General features: G+C 45.6%; 1 protein-coding gene and 1 long non-coding RNA gene across 4 annotated transcripts in view; one reads left to right on the plus strand and one right to left on the minus strand.

Moving 5' to 3' along the window:
* PRKCB (protein kinase C beta) overlaps positions 1–11824 on the plus strand; it is a 311912-nt gene extending 300088 nt beyond the window's left edge. The window contains exons 17-18 of one of the 3 annotated variants that reach the window (XM_082362498.1): positions 4832–4980; positions 5099–5250. In XM_082362498.1, coding sequence (XP_082218624.1) covers positions 4832–4980; positions 5099–5156 — 207 coding nt within the window. In that variant the 3' untranslated portion in view covers positions 5157–5250. Of the gene's footprint in view, positions 1–4831; positions 4981–5098; positions 9522–11176 lie in introns of those variants that run through there. The other 2 variants (XM_082362499.1, XM_082362500.1) reach the window with 2 other exon arrangements.
* LOC309614378 overlaps positions 1–18070 on the minus strand; it is a 477476-nt gene that overhangs the window by 371329 nt on the left and 88077 nt on the right. The window lies entirely within an intron of this gene.

An 18070-nucleotide genomic window follows, 5' to 3' on the forward strand; every position in this document is an offset into this window, starting at 1 on the left:
AATCTCCCCTGTGCCATTGGCCTCATGTTATCAAACGTGATTAAGCAGTGACAAGTATGGGGTGGACCCTTATCCTCTTCTCCAGCATCTTGCTCTGTCCCTGACCTCTTTTCACCTCCATTTCTTCCCTGGGGTCTTTCTTTCCCTCCTCCAAAGAAGCAGTGTCTTTCTTTCTGGTCCCACTCAGCTTAGATGTCATCTCCTCGGAAAGTCTCCCTGGCGCTTCTCACATTCCTCACCTCTGTACTCAATGACAGCACTTGTCAAGTGGCACCATGCCATGGCCTGTGTGTGCATCTGTCTCCTCTGCTAGACTATAATAAGCTCAGTGATGGCAAGGACAGGGTCTGTCTTGTGTGTCATCATATTTTTGGTGCCCAGCACACCGATGGACAGAAGATGCCCATTTAGATAACCTAAATATTAGCCTTTGTCATCATCCCCAAATACACACTAGGGCAGCCATTTGGGAGATCTTAGGGTTTTTAACTAAGATGAAGTACATTAAACAGCACCAGGCAGATTTGGGCAATTTGGCTAAATATTCCCATTCCCTTTATTTCCATTTTCCCCCTTTCCTCCACTGTAATAGCTCCCTCATTTAAAATAGCTTTTGTAGTTTTTGTCCTTATTACACACAAAAATAATACTACTTGACTATTATTTAAATTTTTAAAAACACAATAAACGTAAAAGATAGAAAAATCAAACAATCTGTAACTCTCCCAATCTCTAGAAGCACATATATAATATGCCTGCAGATAGTACATACACATTTTTGTCTATAATTTATAGAATGGGAACATATCGTATACACTGTCATTAATTATGTATAACTGTTATTTAATATTCTTCTACATCTTACTTTAATTTTTAAAAGCATTTTGCATGGCAATACATAAAATAGATGGATCATTATTTATTTAACTCTTTTCCCTATTGGCCGAGAGTTGATTTAAAATTTTTTTTTTCCCTCTAACAATTCTTTGATGAACATCCTATATCTTGATGGGATAAACCCAGGGGTATAGACAGAGCAGGAGTCCAGGAAAAGCTCCTGGAGGAAGTGTCTGGAGACAGAGGAGGACACGTAGACAGTGATGGGGAACAGGGTGGGAGGCAAGTGTTCCTGGCAGAAGAGGCAGCCTGTGCTAAGGCTCGGAGGTGAGAGTGCATGAGGGTTCTAGGAACTGGGAGAATTTCAGGACAGCTGGCGGGTGTGCTGGGGGTGGGAGGAGTTGGGCTGCGGGACCGTGGGCAGCGAAGGGGCTGTTGACCAGGTGACCAGGGCCGAGTCCTAAACAGCCTGTAAGCCATGCTGAGGAGTGTGGCTTTGGGCAGTGGGGCGCCATCGCAGACTAGAGCAGGGAATGACATATCCAGGCTGGCGTCTCTGAAAGATCCCTGTGGTTGCTGTGACCGAGCCAACTCCACATTAGACAGCTAGACTTGGAGGTGTTATTAACACAATGAAACAGAAATTAGAAAGAAGAGAAGAAAAAGAAAAGAAGAGCTCACACGTGACGGCTCACAGATAAGCTTTTCAAACGGTCTTGGCTCTTAAATTCGGGGGCGCAAGGGAACAAGTCACAATCCTCACTCCCCTCTCCAACCCGGGAAGAGGTTCCCTGTGATTTTAAATAACCTACTTGGCTTTGGCCCCCATTCCTGTTCCAGGAGCCCCAGTGATGACAAGGGGGTTGGGTTTTCTTCTCGCCACGGAGTGAGGCTGAAGCATCCACCCAAGACAGCCAGAGAAGCAGGTGTGGTCCATGCTGCGCTTGCAATTAGATCCCAGCCGCTGAGCTGCCCATTCTCCAAGGACACAGCAGGCGCAGAGCTGATCAGGGCCGTGCCTCCCAAGGGCTGACGTCTCCATCTAGGGAGTGCTCCTGAAGCTAATGGGCAGTGACAGCTCCATTTGAAAAACACGGAAACACTTAGGGAGGCTGTGATCTGCCAGCCTCTGTAAGCTGCTTATTAGCAAGGAAATCACGCTCCCGCTGTATTGTGCCCCCTTGGTTAACCCCTGTTCCTGCATCTCCTCTCTGCTATCTCACTTAAAGATTTCATTGTTCTCCAGGCAGTGGGGGGAGTGATGGGAGAGGAGGCAGCGGAGCTGCCAGAAGCTGGTCCTCTGTCTCCCATCACAGCCTCTGGGGAGGCCCCGGCAAGGCAGCAGCCTTCTGGTGTGGATAGGAAATGGATGGTTTTTAAAGAAAAATGGCCCCTGAAGACTCTGTGTCTCAGCTAACAGGCCTCCTGCACTGGTTGGCTGAGGTCCCAACACCCAGAAATACCCGCCGGGCTGCCTCGTAACACACCATCCCACTCCTGCATCCCTGCCACAAATACCTCTTTGTTTTTTCCAGCTCCATCCCTTCTGCTCCAGCCTCTTTTCCACAGCTCCATCCACCATCTCTCTCCTCTGGATGATCGCAACCATCTTCTACCCTCCCCGCTGCCTCTGCCATCAGTCTAGCACTGGTTCCTTTTCAGTCCCCACCCCGCAGCGAGGGGACTCCCGCCTGACCCTTGGCACCTCCACTGGACTCTCCAATTTATCATGAATGAAACCAAGCGCTCGATGTCTTCCAACAAACACGCTTTACCCCTCGTGTCCCCCACTCACCAAGTCACTCAGACCACAAGTCCTCTCATACCCCACGTCCGATCCATCAGCAAATCATGTCAACTCTAAATTCAAAGTAGACCCCCCCAATCAAATGCATCTTCCCATCTCCCCCACTGTCATCTTCCTCCAGGTCACCATCATCTCTTGCCTGGATTATGCAACAGCCTCCTGACTGGTCTCACTTTTTCCACCTTTTCCCCTTGTCCACCCATCGGTCTATTTTGGACACAGCCCCAGTGATGCTGCTTAAATATAAGTCCGAATTGTCCCCAGGGCACAAGAAAGGAAACTGAGACTTGAAGGGACTTGGCTGGAGTTGCACAACCAGCGGTCAGTGATGGCAGGATTCGAACCCATGTCTGCAGGTGCATGGGCTTCCTTCTATCCCAGTGGGAAGGGAACAGGAGCCGAGGCCCTCTGAGAACTCGGTCTCCTGCACACATATCCAGTACCTCTGCTTCCCTTGATCGTAAGCTTGAAAGAGGAGCTTGTACTGCTTGGCTTTTCAACTTATCTTCCCTCTTCCAAGGACTGAAGTTCAGCAGCAGCCCTGCATTTTCTCATCAGTCTCCTCCCAATTACCAAATGCCATGGCCCACTTTCAATAACTTTCCTGGTTGACCTCTTGGAGATATTTCAGCTGTAACAATGCCCTCTCCTTGGATTCCTCTCCATCCTCAGCTTGTCTGCTGCAGCTCTCTCCTGATTCTCTTCTTACCGCTTTAAGTGTTAGGGGCAATATTCCCTTTGGCAAATGACAATCGAATACCTACCTCACAGGGTGGTTATGTGAATTAAAAAGCTAATGTATGCAACACACTTAGCAAATGTCAGTTGTCTAGAAAGTGCTCAGTGGTTTTAATTACTATTGTTATTATCTTTTTTTCTACCCTCCATAGTCTGTCCTTTAAAAAAACTTTTTCAAGACCTCTCTCCTGAGCTCCAGAACCCATACTTCTGACTCCCTCAGATCATCCCCGAGAATCTCAGAGGCCCCTCAAAGTCATCATGTCCAAAACGGAAATAGTCATCTTTCTGAATTCTCCCGCATTCTTTGTCTTGGTGACTGATATAAGCATGTTCTCTGTCATTCAAACCAGAGACCTCATGATCCCCATCCTTGGCTTCTCTCCCCTGCCCCCAACCCCTACCCCACTCCATGCGGTCAGTCACCAGCCCATTCTTGCAACATGGCGCTGGGAGCTTGGGCTCTGACATCAGACAGACCTGGCTCACGCGGCAGCTCTCCTGTTCATTAGCAGCGGGACCCTGAACAAATTACATCACCTCCTTGGCCTCAGTCTCCTCATCTGTACAATAGGGATGACAATAATACCCACTTCATAGGATCATTGGGAGGATGAAATAAGATAATACAAGGAAAGAGCATTCCAGGGTGCCCAGAACATAGCAAATGCATAATAAATATTAACTGTCATAATTATTATTATTACTACTGCTGCTACTATGCTATTAGGCTGTGGTTGCCTCCTTTAGATGCTGAAACAGAGATTTCATGTAAATGGGTTTGCTGGTGAAGAATAAAGAAGGCCAGATTTACTGACTCATCCCTTCTCGTTAGATGAGAACTGGCGTGTGCATGTTCATGCACTCACGCATGAGTGTACACATGTACATACACACACATACGTTATCACTCTGCCTCAGACCAGGACCTTTTCATAGAGAAGGACAGCAGGATGAGTGAGAAATGGCGATGGTTTTCCCTCTAGAGCTGGATTGCCTCACCAAAGCACTGGGTTGGGTTTCATCCCACACCCTTTGTTTGCACCTGGAGGGAGAATGGCTGAGTTTACCTCCTGGCACCTTGTAATTAAGGGTCGGTGACTTATCTCGCCTGGTGGTTGCCCAGCCATTGCAGGCACCAAACCCAGGTCTTGAGCTCTTTCTCCATTGACTGGAGTTTGTAACAAACTCCTGTATCTGTGGAGCTGGAAAACATCTCCAGAGATGACTGAGAGCCAGAGGACAGTGCTTTGAGGGACCTGCTGCTTAGTATTGGGATCTCTAAGGTGATGTATAAATGTGTCATTACTTTGCATCTTCTGCCCAAGAAATATCTCAGGCACCTTAATCACATCTCCTTCAAAATGAACTTGGCTGACTCCTTGGGGTGGGGTCGGGAGAACATGCCACATGCCACCAGCCCCACCATCCCATGCCTTTGCCATCCAGCTCCTGACTGCCCAGAAGGATACCAGAGGCAGCTCACGAGCTACAGGAACTGAAGGTCGGGAGCCCAACGTCATGTGCCAATCAACGGTCGTGAAAATTTTGCATTTTATGTTGCTCTCATTTCTGATCATCAAAACAACCTCTCTGAGGTAGTGAAAGGGAAGGGTTTGGAGAAAACCTCACCCAGTTTTATTTCGTTCTGTTTTGTTTTGGTTGGTTTTTTTTTTTTCCCCACCCACCACAAATTCTTCTCTTCCCCTCTCATAGTGTGGGCGAAATGCTGAAAACTTCGACCGATTTTTCACCCGCCATCCACCAGTCCTAACACCTCCTGACCAGGAAGTCATCAGGAATATTGACCAATCAGAATTCGAAGGATTTTCCTTTGTTAACTCTGAATTTTTAAAACCTGAAGTCAAGAGCTAAGTAGATGTGTAGATTTCCGTCCTGCATTTCTGTCGTTCAAGCTCAACGGCTATTGTGGTGACATTTTTTTTTTTTTTTAATTGCAAAGTTGCATCCATGTTTTATTTGCTGATGAAACTAGAGTGACCATGTTTCAGGACCCAAATGTCCTCAGGTAGTTTGGAGCATCTCTGTGAGATGGGATTATGCAGATGGCATGTTGAAAATGTGGCTGCATAATTAGCACATTATCAAAGTCCTTTTAGCACTTATTTTCCCCAGCATGTCAGTGAAGTAGGTCCAGTGGGGACAGAACATGCCTGCTTTCTTCCCTTTTTTTCCTGCGCTGCCATTTTCACACATTTTCCAATCCCAACCATCCAATCTAGATTTTTCCTGCCAAACAAGTGGATAATCGGATGCTAGCAGTATTCTTCCACTTCTGGACTTGGAGCTTGGCTTGTATCCAAGTAGGTGGTTGCTTTGACTTAGAGGGAGTTTCCTCCATTCTGCCTGGTTTGGAGGTACTGGGAGCTTTGAACAGAACATGCTAAAAATAAAATTTTATTTGTTATTTTTTAAAACTCAAAGTTCAGAAGATTATCTAAGCCCTTTTAAAACTCCAAGAGTGTGCTTTGAGACAGTTTCAATCTAAGGGCACCTCAAGGAGTCATAAGCCAACCAGCTTGGGCGCTACCTCAGCGCTGTAAGCTCTGATTCCCTGTGTCCCCAATCACCTTCATCCCCAAACTACTTGAAAAGGGCATTTGGACCCACTCCCTGAAAAGACATGGTCACTTTAGCAAGGTCCTGAAGGGCCATAGTTTTACATTACATTTCAAAGTTTATTTGCTTTGGGGTTTTATTTCTGTTGTTGTTCAAATGCAAAAAAAAAAAAAAATTACTCCTGTTACACATGCTTTGAAATACGTGTCCAAATGTTATTAACCACAATGACCTGCTTTGATTTACCAAGAAGACGGCCCTGGAGCCTGGCAGACCCGTGCCTGCGTGGATGGGATTTGTCTAGGTTTGTTGTTGGCTTCGGAAAGCTAATTAAGTGCTCTGAGAAAGACCATTTCTTGAAAGCATAGACAGTCGTATTCCTCACTTTGATGTTGTTTTGCAAGATGTTTGCGGAAATGTTCGTATCTGGATGTCTGTTATGTGCCATTTTTCTTCTAGCATCGAGATACAATAAAAAAAAAAAAAAGAAAGCAAGAAAGAAGAAATACTATTTCAAGGAAAATGGCTCTCTTTGAAAAACATGGAACCAAACTACAAAATGGGGCCTCCTGAGGCTTCACGACAGAAAAAAACTAAACCCAGAAAATCTTGGCCCCAGTGTTTAGCCGGTCAGAGAGGCTGGGACTGTGGACCATTCAGGGACTCCTGGGGGCCTGTGATGGGGTGGGGTGAGCTGGCGAGGGGGGCCTCCAGCAATATCAGAGCTCAAGGCCCACATTCCCACCAGAGGCAAGTTTAGGGTCCAGCTAGGAGCCGGGCTGGGGCTCTTGATTTTCTTGTCAAAATTGCTACTCTTCCCAGCTCACACTCAACCTTTCTAGCAAGTAGCTTTATGAGCCCCCAGAAGCCCAAGGAAACCCCTTGAGTGGAAGAAATCCCATTTCCGTCTGAGCAGACAAGGACAGCAGGTGGTCCTCCATCCCTGCCTCCTGTCCCCTGCTGTCCTCAGGCAGCCCTAAAGACAACTCTTGTCACAAGGCCAGTGATTTCTGGAAGTGCCAGGGCTTCTAAGAGACCATCAAGGGAACTTTAAAAACTTGACAAATGTCCCTGAAGTGAGACTTCTCATCTTTTAAAAAACCATGATTTGATCTCCACTTCGGCAAAGCCCCCTGCTGTTCACTGCTTTCTGCCCGCTCTCTCTCCCTGCTGCGGGCTTTGGGACCAGCCCTGCTGCCGCCGTGGTGGTAGCAATCTAGACGTCAGGGAAAGCATACATGAAGTCCTGGCTGACAAGCTCAGGTGGCGAGAGAAGGAGGGAAATCGGGGCAGAATCTCCTCATTTTATTGTTGGGAAACCAGCATCTGGAGGGAGGAAGTGACTTGCCCAATATCAGCCAGCTGGGCTGTAAACCCAGTTTCCTGCTTCTCGGTGCAGGCTTCTTTCTGCTCTGTGACTACCATCTCTGAGCTGTGCCCACCAACAGACAATTTATTTGAGGTCCTTCACCTGGCTGTTGGGTCACCAGGCCTTTCCTTGGATATGCTCTCAGGAAGATTAAAAACGATGGAGAAACATTGGCCCATCAATAAAAGATTACAGACAACTTTAGAGAACAATGTAGGATGGATGGATGGATAGATAGAACTAGGTAGATAGAGATAAATAGAAAGAATATACTCTGTGTATGTGTGTATACACAAACACACACACACACACACACACACACACTGCACTCTACATTTTCCAAATTGCTGCCATTATTTTTCAAAAGTTTAATAGTTTGCAGAAATAGGTACTCGAGCCAAAGTCTCTGTTCCCCTAACACACCGAGCTGAGGGTTGGTCAGGGAAGCCTTCTGTGAAAGAGAGGGATCATTAGTCAGAATTCCTGCAGTTGCCTTTTCTATCAACATTTCAAGTGCAGAGGAGACTGAGAAACAGAGCTTTCAACATGTATAATCCCAGGGGAATACTTTGCAAAGGTATCCAAGAAGGAAGATTTTGAATTTATTTTTGCGATCGTCCATGTATTCCACCCTCCATTCGTTCACCCAACCAGCATTTATTGAGCACCGGCTCTGTGCCAGGCTCTATTCTGGGTGCCAGGAGCATGGTGGGGAACCATGAAGATGCAATCCAAGAAGGCAGTCATTAAACAAGTAATTAAAAGCATGATGTAATCTAGAGATAACTAGTCTCTGGGTTAATCAGGGAAGGCTTCTTTTAAGAAAGAAGAAGTCATCAAAAGTCTGTGGGGCTCTGCTTTCTCTCTGGAGATCACATTTGAGGCTAAAGGAGGAGACGCAGCAGTGCCCTCTTGACCCAGATTTGTGGGACAATCATATAGTGCAATGGTGGGGAAAGAGAGGCAAGAGGGTACCTGGGGTGAGTTTCCGTCCAGAAGGCCGAAGGCACAGTCTCCATACTTGAACAGCTCACAGAATCACCAAGATGTGAGCAGAGATACCTGTATGGAGATGCTTGTATGGAGAGAGGGAACTGGTTTCAGAGCTCGGTTCCGAGTCCTGAGTCTCACCTTTGGGGTTCATCACTCAGATTCCTGCAGGCATTACCTTTTCTGGCCCTCAGGGAGACACTGCCCCTGGCTCAACACCACCTGGTTCTTCTAGATGAGACAGGCTGATATTTTCCAAAAGAACTTAAATTAGAGGAGAAGTTTTTAAAAAGAAACTAAATAAGATAATCCAAAGGAACCGAAACACAGTCCAGGGCAGCCATGGGTCGTTGTCTACCAGGATCTTAGAATCCCTCTTTTCATTTCTTGGACTTCTCACTAACCAGCTTCTCTTCTAAGAAAGCACAGGGCCATGGTCACAGTGACCTTCCTGGGGAATTAATAGGAGGCCAGTGGAATCAGTAACCCTCCTTGGAGGAGTGAAACTATTCTCATGTGGCTTCAGATACTATCAACCCAGAAAGGAATTGTCCCAACAGAGAGGCCCATTCTTTCCCAACTGCTAGGGTAAAATTCAGGGGTATTTTCTATGAAGATCTGCCCATAATGGCCAGTCCTATTTAGACCATGTGAACGATGGAAGCATGAGTCATCACCAGAACAACACATGGGGAAGGGCCTTCAATATTGGGGCTGGTGGGAAGGGAACCTCTTCTGGATGCCCACAGGCAGGGAGGGCCACGGCGGGGAACCTGAAAGGAGGCAACTGCCTGCTTCTAGCCCCAGATATACCCAGGGCCCACACCCAGCCCTGGAGCTCTCAGATCTTGAAGGGACTTAACACAGTTCTGTCCATATTGGGGCTCACAATGGACAGGGGCCCGTGTGAGAGACCCGTAGGACCAATAGGAACAAATTCCATTGTTTTGCTGTAGAGTATGATCTCTAGCCCTGGGGGCAACTGTAAGTTGGAGAAAGCAAAGAGGCTCATCTTTCATAAAGTCTTCATTCATTGACTCATTCATTCAACAAATAATTGTGGAAGGCCTGCCATGTGCCAAGTCTTGGCACTGGAAACGTACAAACAAAGACCTTGCCCTCCTGGAAAGAGGCAATAAATAATCATGACAGTTCCTGACAGCAGCAATTGCAATGAAGACAATTAAAAAGATGCTAAAGTATGACTTGTGGGGTCCAGAGAGGGATGCACAGGCAATATTAAAGGAAAAGGTGGTGTGGAATTCAAGCTTTTCTCTGAACACAGCAAATAACACATTCAGTGCCTGGGACAACACAGGACAGGCTGACAGCAGGCAGGACAGGACAAAGCAGAATAGGTGGGGGGTGGTAAGAGACGGTCCACTGTCCAGAAAACAGCTCCACCGGCATCTCAGCCCACTCCCCTCTGGCCACACTTACTGAAGTGCATTCTTCATGTCCCCCTCACCCCTACACCCCTACACATACACCAGAAGAGTAATTGGGGCACTTCTTAGGGACATTTTACCTGTCTCAGGGGAGCAGCCAAAAAGAAGGCATTCTTGCGAGAAGTATTTTGCAAAGGGAAATGAATCCAGTAATGAGAAATCCTTGTCAGTCAGTACCCTTTAGGGGTTAAACCTAAAGCATGGATGGCCATTGACCAAATTCTAGCAAATCAGTCAATCCTCACTGACCCTCCCCTCTACAATCTGACACCACTCTGGCTTCAGCCAGGTAACCTGCCCGGTACCTGTGAAACCCATATGTTATCCTTGGTTGTCCTGCAATAAACCAGCCATTAAGCTTTCCCCCCAGTCAGAGAGGCTGAGATGAAGCATAATTAGGAGCGATGTGGTTGGGAAAAATCACTACCCCACTGTGCAATCTTGGGCAAGTCACTTTACTTTCCTGTGCTTCAGTTTTCTCGTATGTCAAAGCACCAGGGGCGAGGACCTCTACTTGCCCCTAGGTGGGGGCTAAGGATGGGAAGATCATAGGCTGATAAGGACCCTGAAGAGGTGAGAGCATCATCCAGATGTGAGATCTTGTTATGAGCCCACGCTCTGACATTCCCTGGTGAAACTTGCCCCAAACTGCAGTTAGTAAACTGGGATTGATGCCCACCCCCCCCCCCAAAAAAAGAAAATGCCAGACTAACTAGGAGAATAGAATGTTTTAAAGCTGCCCTTCTAGACTAGGAGTTTGTTGACTAGATACATTGCTGTAAACATCCTTGGAAGAAACTCTGGCTGTTGAAGACCCAAATTCTAGTCTGTGGGTGGATTTCTGAGCATCCCTTCAAAGCCTAGATTGCACCAGGGAATGTGGGGTGGATAGTGATCTGTTCCTTTCATTGAGCAGTGATCTGATGTCCCCATTTTGCCACTCTGCCTTCTGGGGAGCTGAGTGGTCGTGTGGCTCTGCTCCTCTTTAAAGAAAGAAGCCTCCTAGCCACAGGGGGCGCTCTTGGATCGTTTCCTCCTGGACTCTCTACTGCATGACTAATTCTATGACATCATACCTGGTCAGAGGTAGTTTCCAACTCAATTCATCTCAAAGCCAAGGAAAACAAAACACACACACACACCTCACTTTCTGGCAATCCTTAAAGAAAGTCAAGGTCTCATTTCCTTTCCTAGAAAATGTCCACCAAGTTTTCTCTCCTGAAGCCAACATACAATGTGAAATGAAAGCTAGGGGATAGTATTGCAATGCAGCTGCTAAACCCTGTCAGCACAGGGCTCCTCCCGACTCTGCCCATGAGACGTCATCAGCTTCCCAATAACTGGCACGTCTTGGTCACGTTTCCTTCTTCTTATGCTGTGTTAATGTGTTTGCTTTCCATTTGGCAGAGAGACAAGCGAGACGCCTCCAATTTCGACAAAGAGTTCACCAGACAGCCTGTGGAACTCACGCCTACTGATAAACTCTTCATCATGAACTTGGACCAAAATGAATTTGCTGGCTTCTCCTATACTAACCCAGAGTTTGTCATTAATGTGTAGGTGAATGCAAACTCCATTGTAAGCCTGGAGTATAAGACTTCAGGGCAGGTGTATGTATCTATTCTAGTCTTCCAGGATTCATGGTGCATATGCTGGCATTCCACACATGGAGAGCTTGTCCTAGAGGGCTTTTCTTTGTATGTGTAGCTTGCTAGTTTGTTTTCTACATCTGAAAATGTTTAGTTTAGAGTAAGCACTTTATCCCATTATAGAGGTACAATTTTCCAAACTTCCAGAAACTCATCAAATGAACAGACGATATCAGAACTACTGTGTCTGATACCAAAATGCTTCAGCATTTGTAATTTTTAAAGTCAGAAGCTAATGTTCCTGGTAAAAGTTTTTACAGTTATTCTATAATATCCCCTTGAATGCTAAGCATGACTGGTATTTTTAAATTGTGAGTAAGCTTTGCAGTTACTGTGAACTATTGTCTCTTGGAGGAAATTTTTTGTTTAAGAATTGATATGATTAAACTGAGTTAATATATGCAAACTCTCGTTTACATGTCTGCTTTTAAATAGAGTCTGGCACAGAGGTTACAAACTGGAGAGACATAGGCTGATGCGTAGATGAACTTCGTTTCACTTGCACAGAATTTCATTTAATTGAAATCATTGTCAACATTAAAAAATGGAATTTTTATGTAAATTTCTAGACTTTCAGATTCACTTGAAAAAAAATCAGAAGACTGGCAGCATTGGGCCTACATTTCCATGTGGAAATAATTCAACAGAACTGAAAAATGGCTATCTCCTTTAAAAGCAGTGCATCCTCTTATTTTGCCACAGTCTCCACCACCCCCTATTGTACTATGCTCTCATCCACTTCTCTGGATGCTCTAGCCATTTGAGGTTGAGACCTCTGCCATTTGCAAGTCACAGGCTTAATGACCCTCATATTTTCCTGTGCCCGTAATCAGGGTATCTGCTCAGTCATCCAGTTGAGTAGTTTGTGTGTATTAAATCCTCAAGCACGAAGTACAGGACATAATTTCATTGCTGCCATGACAAAAGTCAGCAAGGAGACTGGAGTCAGGACAGGGAACACCCTTCCATGGTCTATGAGGATATCACTCATATTTGTAAAACTACTTACCTTTTACTATTTTCTCCTAACTTAGTATCTGCAACAGACAAAACAAAACAAACAGGGGTTTGCCCTTTTCTCAACAGCCATACTTGTCCAAGGAGGTCAGAAGAGGAAGGGAAAATAAGAGAGATCACTGCTAAAAGCTGTTGGCATGATAAGGAGCCCCATTCTCTCTGAGATCAGAGTGTCACGTTACTGAATCAATGGGTGTGAGCCTGACACCTTCTTCTCTGAATGAAATTATGCTTCTCTTTTCTTTTTGAAAGATGTAGTAGTCCAATCGGTAACACATGGCTTTGTAGCTGCTAATGCCATAGGGTAGCAGAAAAGAGCAATTCTGTCACACCAAGTACATCATGACTCCACAGAATTTATTCATCTCCTCCCTCCTTGGAAGACCCCCAGGAAATGGGCATTGGGCAGATACAGTGAAGCCACTGATCCTAGTGTACTCTGCAGAATTTTAGAAACTCTGCCAGTTAAAATTGGGTAAAGCCAACTTAAAAGAAGAAACTGTGTATTCAATGCATCAAATTTAGAAAGCAAAAATACGTGGATTTCTTTAGAGGTGTGATGGCATGTTCCATTTAAGATGATATTAGAGAACAGTTTGCTATTGTTACTTCTGATTCCTCCCTTTTTCATGCCAGCCCCACATATTTTCTCCCTCTGCTGGATATAAACCAGTTTCGTTTCATAAATATTGAACACCGGCTCTGAGCCAGGCATAGTTCTGCGTGCTGGGCATATAGAGACCAACAAGACAATCCAGGACTTTCCACTCGTAGGCACAAGAAGACTGCAAAAGTCCCAGCCCCTTATCTTCCTGGAATCATGTCCAGTGAGATAGAGTGGGAGCTCATGTAAGAGCCCTGTAGTTTCCTCTGACTGGCTCAGTCTGGTCCCATGTACATCCCTGAACCAAGCACTGTATCTGGGGTGGAGAGGAATGGTGGGTGAGGCACTTTGACCAGACCCAAGTTGTATTAGTTATCTACTGCTGTGTAACAAATTATTCTGAAACTTTGAAACAGCAAACATTTATTACCTCTCAGTGTCTGTGGGTAGGAATCTTGGTGGTGTGGCTTCATTGGTTTAATGCCTCTCATAAGGCTGCAATCAGGCTGTTGGCCAGGGTTGCAGTCACACATGAAGGCTCGACAGGGGGAGATGAGATTCACTTCAAGTTTAATCACATGGTGTTGGCAGCCTCAGTTCCTAGCAAGATAGGTATCTCCATAGAACTGTCTTTGGACACGGCTTCCCTGGGGGAAAATGAATCAAGTGAGAGTGTCTAATCTGGAAGCCATCTAATCTCAGTAGTAACCCAGTCTCAGAAGTGACATCCCATCATATTACTGTTTTCTGTTCTTTAGAAGCAAGTCAGTAAATCCATCCCATACTCAAAAGGAGGGAATTATACAAGGTGAGAATTCCAGGAAGTGGGGGCCTCTAGGTGTCATCTTGGAGACTGCTTACTACATACATCAGGAGCTGCACCTCTGCAGCTAGGGGTACAGTGCCACCCAAACCACATTAACTGAGACTGGGTAAGGGACCACGCTCTGAATAAAAATCGGAAGCTGTTCTCGGAACAAGGGGAATGTATGTTGAGGAAGCAAACCACAATGGTGGGTTCTCTGAAGACGGGAATTTGGGGTTACCCCAAAGATTCCTTAAGGCTGAGAGACAGGTCAATACTGAGAAGCAATTAAAGGAATGACTCACTTGTCATTGCATTTGATCCACAGAGTCCCCATGGTTTCATTGCCAAGTTCACCACCAAAGGCAAGAGCCTGAATTTGACGTTCAGAGGAATTATAGTCCTTTGCCTTCAGGGACTCAAAATCCACCAAGGAGATGTGTTGGTAGAAACATATGCATACGTCTACATCAATTATTTAATATTGAGTAACAAGGCACTTCAAAACTTAGCGTCTTTTAAAAACAACCATTTATTTAACTCACAATGGTTTTTCTGGTTTGGCCATCCCAGCTTATCTCTGATGGACCTGCCTGTGTATTTTCAGTCACCTGGAAGGGTAGCTGGTGACTGGATGGTCTAGGTTGGCCTCATTCACATGTACAGAGTTTGCAAGACTGACTGGTCTAGGGAAGGCTCAGCTGGGATGGTGTGGTTTTACTCCATGTGCTCTATTACATTCCAGCAGGCTAGAACATAGGCTTCCTCGTGTGGTGGTTATTTATTTATTTATTTATTTATTTATTTATTTATTTATTTATGGCTGTGTTGGGTCTTCATTTCTGTGTGAGGGCTCTCTCTAGTTGCGGCGAGCGGGGGCCACTCTTCATGGCGGTGCGCAGGCCTCTCACTGTCGCGGCCTCTCTTGTTGCAGAGCACAGGCTCCAGACGCGCAGGCTCAGCAATTGTGGCTCACGGGCCTAGTTGCTCCGCAGCATGTGGGATCTTCCCAGACCAGGGCTCGAACCCGTGTCCCCTGCATTGGCAGGCAGATTCTCAACCACTGCACCACCAGGGAAGCCCCGTGTGGTGGTTTTGAGGACTACAAAGAGCAGCAATGGGAAGCAAACCCCAGTGCATGAGCGCTTTTCAAACCTCAGCTTATGTCATGGTTGCTGCATTCCCATAAGAGAAATTCAAGGGGTGGAGAAATGGACTCTACTTTTGGATGGGAGACACTGTAAAAACACATTGCAAAGGCAAATGGACAGAGGGATGGAAAAATGTGGGACCAACTTTATATCTACCACGGAGTCCAACAAGGGCACCATTCGTGAACTTAGGGGACATCAAAGAAATAAGACAGATGGGAAAGAAACTTCCAGGAACATCCTGGGCTGCCCCATGGTCAGGCCTCATAGATCACCAGAAGTCAGTCACCCTACTTGTCTCTTCAATCTCAACATACAAAGATACGGTGCTAAAGTTCAGGCTTGCCAGTGGGATAACAAGAGTCAACTTGAGAGCTGGTGCTATACGTTCTTCAAACCAATGAAGACAAAGTTCTGAAATCCTCACCTGTTACTCCTGCCATGGTTCTTTTTCTCACCGCACATACAAGCTGAGATGCTGGAGAAGCCAGGGAGGAATAAAAAGCAAGATAAATAATAACCAAATCTGGGACACCCAATCCAGTACCACCTATCAATATCTGGTTCTAAAAGCCCGAAAGCCAAATAGCTGAGGTCCTGTATCTTTCCTGATTTTGATGTGGAACTGCTTTGACCTACATGGAATTCTGCTGCTCATCACTTCCTAGACAAGCAATGGTGGCTCCAAAAGTGAATCCTGATTTTCCAAAACAATACACGTTTGCACTTTAGACTTCTTGCCCAAATGACTGAACTCCCTCCACTATGGATTTTGTCCCATAGAATGCTAGTTTCCCTGGCATATGGACTGCTGATATCAGGCCAGATGTCAGGGTTGAGATTACAATGGTGTTTAAACAAAAGATGCAAGAACATTCAATTCTGTTTTCGACCAGTCACTCTTCCTCACGAGGTGCAAGAAGGAAATAAATGCATAGAGGACAGTGCCTAGTAAATGAAAAGTTGATCAGTATTTGAAGATTTGACTTTATATCCCATTGTGGGATCCTAACCCCAGGGTAGGTTAGATTGCATGGAGAATTCCTAGATATCGTGTGAGTTATATTAGTTATCTATCGCTGTTAACAAGTTACCCCAAAATTTAGCAGCTTAAAACAAGACATATTAGCTCACAATTTCTGTGGGTTGGGAGTCCAGGTACAGTTTAGCTGGGTCTTCTGCTTCAGAGTGCCTTATAAGCTTCAATCGAGGTATTGACAGGGGCCGTGGTCTTACCTGAAGGTTCAACTAGGGAAGCATCCACTTCAAAGCTTGCTTACATTGTTGTTGGCAGGATTCAGTTCCTTGTGAGCTATTGGACTGAGAACCTCAGTTCCTCACTGGCCCTTGGCTGGAGGCTGCCCTCAGTTGCTTGCCATTTGGGTCTTTCCAAAATGTCGGCTTGCTTCATCAAAGTGTACAAGCTAAGAAGGCAATATAGTGAGAATACCAGTAAGTGGGAGGTGCCATTCTTTTGTAAAGGAATCACACGAGTGATTCACACATCACTAGGTCCAGCCCACACTTAAGGAGAAGGGATTACACAAGGGCATAAATAAGTGAGGCAGAGACCACTGGGAGACATATCAGAAGCTGCCTACCACATAGGTGTAAAGGGTATCCTCTAAGAGATATAATATGGGATGGGGTATGGGAGACAGAGGCGGGTCTCAACACTGTGTTCAATGAATGTGCTCAATCTTGATCAACCAGATAAACCCTGTCCTCAGAGGTGAAGTGAAGGTGGGGAGGAGACACTGTGATCATCCCTTTTCTGACTGGGAGTTTCTGAGCTGGTGTGGGTGGCCAGACTGACACCATTTATCCGAATGGAAATTACTTTTTTCTTGCATCAAAAGATTTGAGCCTCTCCTAAATAGAACATTAATCAGCATTTATTTAATCCCACAAGATTGAAGGGCCCTTGGTCTCAAAACAGAGGAGTTTCCTTGAACCCCCCTAAACACAAGCAGCATTAGATTCATATCTCTGCCCTAGTTAAGCAACAGAAAGCTGAAAGGAACCATGGAACTTTAGTTGAGGAGCCCCCAAGGATATTTGACCCCAAGATCATTGTCAGGAAATTCTACTAGTTGTAAGTGAACAGAGCCCAGGGGCGGGCTTACAGGGAAAGAAGGTGAAAATATTTTAAAATGATGTAAAGGGGGAGGAAACTCTGATTGAAGAGAGGAGCAAGCAGAAAAAGCCTCCAGATCCCATCTTCCTCATTATTATGCTACAAAGACTGAAACTGTGTCAGGCAGCCCATGACTGCACTGCAAAGAGAAATCATTAGACCTGAGTATGATTGAATATATTTCATTCATTCATTCATTAAATCTCTCTTTAGGACTAATGTCTATTCCAGATGGGGTACAAAACATGGGCCCTCTTCTCATGCAGCTGATGTGCAGAGAGGGATACATATTAAATACAGTGAATAACATTACAGATAGCAATACCTGCTATGAAGAAAACAAAGCAGAGTGGTGGGTAGAGACTGGCAGGGATGGGGATGGCTGGGTCATCAGCTACTTAACCCAAACGCTCAAGGAAGACCTCCTTGAGAAGGTGATAGTTCGAGGTCAGTGATAAGGAGCCAGAGCAAAGCATTCCAGACAGAAGGGACAGCAAGTTCCATAGCGTGAGACCTGGCCTCCCAAAGACCAGAAAGTAGCCCATGTCACTGGAGAAAGGCAAGACTCGGCAAAGTGGGGGAGGTGAAGCCAGAGAGCAAAGCAGGAGCCAGATCTTGTAGGCATTCGTAGACCTTGATGGGAAGTTTGACTTTATTCTAAGTTCAGTGAGAATCCCCTGGACACTGTATTACTTTCCTGTTGCTGCTGTAACTAATTGTCACAAGCTGTGTGGCTTAAAACAACACAAATGTATTCTCTTGTCGTTCTGGATGTCAGAAGTCAAAAATCAGTCTCCCTGGTCTAAAGTCAAGTTGTCCACAGAGCTGGTTCCTTCTGGAGGCTCTAGGGGAGAATCTATTTCCTTGCCTTTTCCACCTTCTGGAGTCCTCCTGGGTTCCTTGGCTCGTGGATCTCTGTCATCTTCAAAGCACATCAC

Source organism: Balaenoptera borealis (assembly GCF_965194805.1).
Source record: "Balaenoptera borealis genome assembly, chromosome: 16".
Taxonomy (NCBI): domain Eukaryota; kingdom Metazoa; phylum Chordata; class Mammalia; order Artiodactyla; family Balaenopteridae; genus Balaenoptera; species Balaenoptera borealis.